This window comes from Gastrolobium bilobum, unplaced genomic scaffold (assembly GCF_033153095.1).
Source record: "Gastrolobium bilobum isolate Gb01-03AN ecotype WA unplaced genomic scaffold, APGP_CSIRO_Gbil_v1 utg7663, whole genome shotgun sequence".
Classification (NCBI taxonomy): Eukaryota; Viridiplantae; Streptophyta; class Magnoliopsida; order Fabales; family Fabaceae; genus Gastrolobium; species Gastrolobium bilobum.
This window is the reverse complement of record NW_026897517.1, coordinates 173,679-180,945: the sequence shown is the minus strand read 5'-3', so window position 1 is coordinate 180,945 and position 7,267 is coordinate 173,679. Positions and strand designations below refer to the sequence as shown.

General features: G+C 32.8%; 1 protein-coding gene across 1 annotated transcript; it reads left to right on the top strand.

The window, feature by feature from the left end:
* Positions 1 to 6,315: 6,315 nt before the first annotated feature.
* LOC133307585 (uncharacterized) lies at positions 6,316 to 7,017 on the top strand. The gene has a single exon (XM_061508112.1). It carries the CDS (start codon positions 6,316 to 6,318, stop codon positions 7,015 to 7,017), a length of 702 nt encoding a protein of 233 aa, XP_061364096.1.
* The last annotated feature ends 250 nt before the right edge of the window (positions 7,018 to 7,267 follow it).

Genomic DNA, 7,267 nt, shown 5'->3' with positions numbered 1-7,267 from the left:
ACACTCCACTATACTCGAATCGTGTGGTTTCGCCTAATTATCTGACAATAATTTTTTAAAATAAAAAGCAAAAGTACCAAAAGGAGGAAGTTTGATACTCTTCTCAAAAACTAAAAAGATTAATAGCTTTGAGGAAAAAAAAATCTTAAAAAAAAGTTATGTCATAAAATTACATTTCTTCTTAACTTATCTAGACGCTCCTATAGTTTTTTTATTATTTTTTTATGTTGTCATCTCTTTAACTAACGTGCATGGTTAATTAATAGATAACCCAGCAAAACTTAATTCATTTTAATAGTGATAAGATCGCTCCAACTGCTTTATAAAGCAATCGAGAAATTCAACGATTCATTAATAAACACATAAAATCAATGTGGAAATTCAGTGATGAGCGTGAAGATATATAGATATACAAATACCATTTAATTAGTTGGTTGTTCAATTTCTAAGGCCATGTAGCAACATCACTAATATCCAGTCAATAATTCGATAAAAACAATAAAATAAATAGCATTTACCAAGTTGGTAAAGGGGATTTTCATCATTTAGGTTCACAAAATCTAGTTCGTTCAGACCTATATAAATATTTGGGAAGAGTTATGTTTATAAATTTTTTTTGTTTATAACTCTTACAAAAATATATTCTCTAGAGTATATAAAGCCCATTGGGATGGGCTTTTTTTCTCTTCAAAAGCTGTTTTTTTTAAAGAAAAAAAAAGCACTTCTCGAAAAAGGTCTATTTGGATGTCTGCTTTTAAAAAAAGCAGAAGTCATAAAAAAAAATCAAAAACTTACTTTTTTCGAAAGTTAAAAATTTTAGCTTTTAAAAAAAAGCAGAAGTCAAAAGTCAAATATTTTTTTTAAAATCTAAATAATTGTAACTTTTATAAAAAGTACTTTTAAAATAAGAGAGTGATAAAAAGATTTCCTTCAAAAGTCAATACAAACGACCTCATAATTGAAGTTATAAAAGTTGCAAACAAAAAAAATTGCAAATGTAACATCACCTGTATATTTATAGATGAATAGTGGACGTTGAAACATAAATGTATTCATGTGACTCTTCCTTTGCCTCCATTCGCATAACTTGCTTCAAAAGCAATAGCTATATATTTACGATTGAAAACATGGTAATAATCCTTCTCATTGCATAACAAACCGTCGTATTCACTAACACTTCTTCGCAGTGGCGGACCTGTTTGGTCGGCCATGTTCGCACATCTATGAATTTTTTTTTTTTTTAAAACATAATAATAAAGCATGATTTAGTTAGATTAGATTTTGTTTGGATATATAATGAGGGATGGAATGGAAATGAATGGAGTACCCTAAAATGAAATGGGAAGCCATATATTTTATTGAATATTTTATGATGTCATATAACAAATCAGCTTGATTAAAAAAAAAGGTGTTGGAAATAATTTTCTATGTTAAGTTGAAGTTTTTTTCTTTTGTTATTTATGTTTCTTGTTTTTTAATATATTTAAAATTTTCTTTAAAAAAAAATTTCTATAATTAAATACGCGGATATAAATAATATTTTTTGAGTTCCTCACAGCTTCTTCAGCATATATATGTAAATGAATACCCAAAATCTGAAGACAATATATGTATTACATATATTTCACATGTACAAATATGCAGCTTGTGACTTCTTTATCTTCAGTTATTTATATGCTTAAGTGGTATGAGCGTTAGTCAGTTCAGTTGTTACCCATTTTCTACTTTTCCATTTTCCTTTATTTCAGCACGTGTATAAATGAGCTGAGTCGTATATTAACCCATGCACGTGATGAGCAACAATGTAATGAGAATTCAGTGTTGCTTTTCCTCCACTGTCATGGTATCAGACCTCATCTAGAGCTTTGGTATTCATCGCTGCTCCATTTTCTTTCTTCTTTCTTTCTTTGCTTCCGCATAAAGACTTTCTCTGTCTTGCTAAAATGGCTTCAGCGAACCAGAGCTCCTAACTTCTTCCTTACCATATTTTCTCACAAATCCTTTAAGTCTATACTTCACCCTAACGAAAATCCTTCGTTGGTGCTGGTTTCCCCTTCTCGATGGTAAAAATTACAGCAGCTCGGTTAGATCGTGAAAATGGTGTTGTTACGGATCTTGAGGTCCCCATCCCAAAAGCTAGCTCAAAGGATGGTGGGAGTGCAAGGTCTTATAAATCTCACATTAAATGTATAGGCAACCAATGTGGGACTTGTAACATTGTCACTCCCTTTAAGCTCCGATGTCCACGGCGGCTTTCATTTTATCGACACTAATCCGACGGGAGCCCTTTTCCCCTTTGGGGCGGCTTCACTCACTTATTAGTATTCAATGCTCAAAGACACTTTAATCCAGCCTATAGGTAGCTCTTTCCGTGACCTCAACTCTCAATTAAAGAACCAATTATTACGGACCTTGAGGTCACCATCCCAGAAGCTAGCTCAGAGGGTGGTGGGAGTGTCCAAGGTCTTATAAATTCCACGTTAGTTGTATAGGCAACCAATGTGGAACTTGTAACATCACTCCATTGTTGTTTCCATAGTATAATCAATTTTATGCATGGAATAAGCTTCGTATGTATGGAAAGATATATCTTCATGAGTGTTTCTCTCAGTCAGATGTGTTTCGAATTGCGAACATTCAAGAAGATATGTATCGCATAAATCAAGGTGACAATACAATAACTCAATACTTCACCAAACTTAACACCTTTTGGGATGAGCTTGATATTTTACAACCATTGGTCCATTGCCAAAGTGTAATTGCACTCCAATGTGTGCTTGTGGAACAATGATGCAACTGCAGGCACGATCAAGTTGTGAAAAAGATCATGCTATTTGTTTCTTAAAGGATCTCAAAGGGGCTTAATCAGCAATTTGCTCACATCCTTTCGTAGATAATGGATCACACAACAGGAAAGGCAAATTAATTCTGATGTGAACGTAGATGTAAGAGCATTTTTGAATACCAATGTCAGTGATCAGGTACAAAGTTGTGGATACAACTCCAGTAGAGGTAGAGGTTGTTCGAGCTATGAGAGAGGAAGATCAAATGTTGAAAAGTTGTGTATACATTGTGGTAAAATGAATCATATGATTGAAACCTTCAAAAAGCATGGTTATCCACCAAGCTATAAAAACAAGGTAAATTGAAAGACTAATCCGAATTCTTATAATACTAATGATCTTTTTGAACATGTAGAAATTGACAATGTTGAGGACACCGATCGAGTCTGATGAGAATTTCCACTTCACCAAAGAACAATACCGATGCTGCCTCCTGGGGTTCATTGTTCCATGCCTAATGTTGTGTGCAAATTGCAAAATTCCTTATATGGATTAAAATTTCAAGCGATTTGTCAATGAAATGCCAAGTTCACTCACGTCTTTTAGTTGCTAGGATACTCTCAGCGAGAGTTGACATCAAACTATAAGAACGAATAATATGTTTATGACATAACTCGACACAAATAACTCTTAAAAAAATGAACCTAGGTCAATTTGGAATTCGCAGGGTTGATACCAGATACGAAACGAATTTTTTTAAATCAAATTTTACCAATACAAACATGACGTAAATTTAAAAATGGATCGACTCTAACACAAATTTTTCATGACATATTAGTGGGTCTTGTTGAAAATCGTTATCTGTAACTAGCACCCATTTGCCTTCTATTGCTTTTTGGTTTGGAAAATTGGCGCTTATCCGTCGGTCAACTACAAACATGCCCCAAGTCATTAGGCTTCATTATTTTTTTCATCTCCATCAAAAATAAGTGATATCCTCTCATACTTTTAAACTTGAACCTTAAATTTACTTTAAATTGAATAAATTGTTCATATATCTCATACTATTCGTCATACTCGGCTGACATCAAAAAGATGGAGAGATAGAGAGAGGAATGTATAAATTAACTCCGAGGCCAGCTGATTACTAAATTAAAAAAAAATAAAAAATGTTAGGTCGTCTTGTGTTCCCAACTGCATGCCCTCTTGTTATTATATGTAACTACAAACATGAATAATGTTCTGCAATTTGTGCATAGATACCTTTTTATGTAACTACAAATATATGTAACTGCATGGGCCTACACTGACAGAACAGCTCTCACATTTAACAACTACTCTACAAATACCTTTTTATGTTACAGCTGCAATCATGCAAGTCATTTTTATGTTACAGCTGCAATCATGCAAGTCATTACGACAACTACTGACAAACTATTATTATTATTATTATTATTATTATTCGAGAGAAGTTTTACTCACCATCAATTTTTCCTTACAATCATTTTTATTATTGTTTCATTAAAATCAAGTCAACGGTTGTAAAATGGCATCAAATAAGAATCGTTGATTTAATTTTGATCAAACAATAATAAAAGTTGTGATAATTAAAAGGTTGTAAACAAAAATGATTATAAGTATAACCTTCTCTATTCAATTTTTATTATATCCTCATATTTTATTTTATTTTACTTTTTGGTTTTCTGGTTGGGAAGTCAAATTCATCATCACATACATGCAAAGAAAATATTATTTCGTGTAAAAAAAAAAATTTATTTCTTCTACTTGTTGCTTACAAGCACGAAAGATTAATAACTTTTTTTTTTGTCAATTGTTAGCATACATGTTTATGTACTTGTTTTAACTTTTACTTTATATAGGCCCTCATTGGCCCAACTTGAAAATATAACGGGGTTTTTAAAAATGAGTCGTGTATTTGATGTACCATGATAGGCCCATGAGGCTGGATTAAGGTGCTGCACAATGACAAAAAAAATTTGAAAATTCATATTACATTTTAACAAAAAATTCATAAGTCTCGTGTGATTTATTCTTTTATCACTTATACTCTTATATTTCTTTTATCAATTACTTCCTATGATTTTTTTTTTGTCCAAGTCCAGTTTTAACACAGTGAGTAATTGAATTAACTTGCCAATTTTAACCTTATTTATTTATTTTTATTGTTTTGGTGGTAAATTTTAACCTTATTTTACCTGTATAAAAAGTTGCTAATTAATCTAACATAAATATCTTGATCACAAGTAACAAAGTGCCTTTGATGATATAGTTATGTGTCCTTCCTTTTTTGATACAATTTATTAGATAAGAAGGTTGTTGTGGATTATTAAGATACTCATAGTTACTTGTAATGATATTTAAATGGTCAACTGTTTGAAATAGAAAGTATAACATATTAAATAGGGAAGTCTAATTTTCAATCCAGCAATAAAAAGTAGTGAGTTATAAATTGAAATAAATTGAAATAGTTAAACCTTCATTTTTCTATTATAATTTGATGTTAGATGTGTTTACACACTTGACCAATATATGGAGACTGGCTGCAAAAATGATTTTGACAACATATTTATTTTTCAAATTTTAATTTGAATCCCTTTTACCATACTTTTTTTTTTAATATTTTGCTTAAATTTTTTATTTCTGATAAGCTTCCACTTTCGTTATGTGATCAAGTAAATTTTTATTCAATAAACACCTCTTAATTCATGACATACATAGAATTGGATACCTTTTGCGGACGTCAAAGGTAAAATAATCGGAAGAACTATTTTGAAAAAGGATTTTTTCTTTTTTCTTTTTAAATTAATTTTTTGGTTTTTACATTAACAAAAGAAATAAATTTGTTACTAATGACCAAAATTTTTATATCAGATTAATTAGCAACTTTTTATGCAAGTAAAATCGGGGTAAAATAGACAAGTTCAATTACTAATGGTATTAAAAGATAGACTAGGATGAAAAAAATCATAGAAGGGTAACTGATAAGAAAAATATATATATTGATAAAAGTATAAAAGAAAAAATATAGGGCAAATTAGGCTGCCAAAGCAGCTCTGCTAGGGTTTCCGTTATTTTCGGTTAGGGTTGCTATTTGTACATGAAATCATCTGTCAGGACCTCCTTGTCGAAGGAGGAGACTGATAATCTGCAAAGGAGTACTAAGAAATACAAGGACAAAGGCGAGGGATATAGCCATGAAGAATCAATGGTGCCTAGAGAAGAGGAGTGGATGAACCCTAATGTTTCATTCAGAGATATTTTAAGAAAGCATAATGGAGAAGAGTCATCGCTGGAGGATTTCATTGATGAAGATGGCTGCGAAGAAATAGAAACTGGCGAGATTCCTGAAGGAGGTGATCAGGAAGGAAGGAAGAATGAAATCACGTTAGAAGTTGATGAAGATGGTTGCACCAATTTTAAACTGTCAGAATCGTTTAAGAAGAAGGCCTGGGGTCCATAGAAAAATTCTTTAATAGTTAAACTTCTGGGAATGAATCTGTCACTGACGTTCATGAAGAAGAGGCTTCAGAGTTTATGGGCTAAGGATGGTGAAATCTATGTGACTGATATTGAAAACAACTTTTTTCTTGTTCGATTTAAGAAGAAGAAGGATTTAGATTTTGTAAAGACGGCAGGTCCATGGATTATCATGGATCATTATCTGGCAATCAGATCATGGGAGCCTGATTTTCAACCGCTGCAAGCTTCCATTGATCGCATCGTAGCTTGGATTCGACTTCCAGGTTTTCCCACAGAATATGTGAATTCTGAACTTGTGGAGACGGTGGGAAATTGGCTAGGGAAATATATTAAGGTTGATACTGCTACAACTTTGTTGGCTAGAGGACAGTTTGCAAGGATCTGTGTGGAGTTGGATCTCTCAAAACCTCTTCAAGCTGAATATTTGTTGGATGGTAGAAACAAAAGAGTTGAGTATGAGGGTCTCCACTTAGTATGTTTTGCATGTGGCAAATATGGTCATTCATCTGAGTACTGTCCATCTAAGCGTGTTCTTGATCAGGCTGTGCCTCCTCCCAATATGAATATGGAGATGGAAGTTCAACAGACTGAACGTGAAGTTGTGTCCAAGTCTCATGAAAGAGGTTCAAAGGGCTTGACTTTGTTACTTCCTTCTGTGGTGGTGCAACAGATTCAAAGTCTTCTTCCTCCTCATCCTCATGATGGATCAGATACTAAGCGATGGTTTTTTTAGGGTACCCAAAGAGTAACTACAAGATCTATTTATGATCATTTGACAGAAGATTATAGCTGCATAGGGCAACCGTGGATGGTTGATTGGCAGAAAGTGTGGAAGTGGCAAGGTCTGCAGAGGATTAAATTGTTTATGTGGTTTTGCATCAGAGACTTCCAACTAAAATGTTGTTGGCTAGACTGTGAGCAAGTAAAATGCTTATGGTTGGATCTTGTTCCTGTTAATAAGGTGTCTGAGTTTTTTCAAGGTG

Bases quoted from the DNA above. Each gene is read 5' to 3' on its own strand.
- LOC133307585 (XM_061508112.1), top strand. From the start codon at position 6,316: ATGAAGAAGAGGCTTCAGAGTTTATGGGCTAAGGATGGTGAAATCTAT.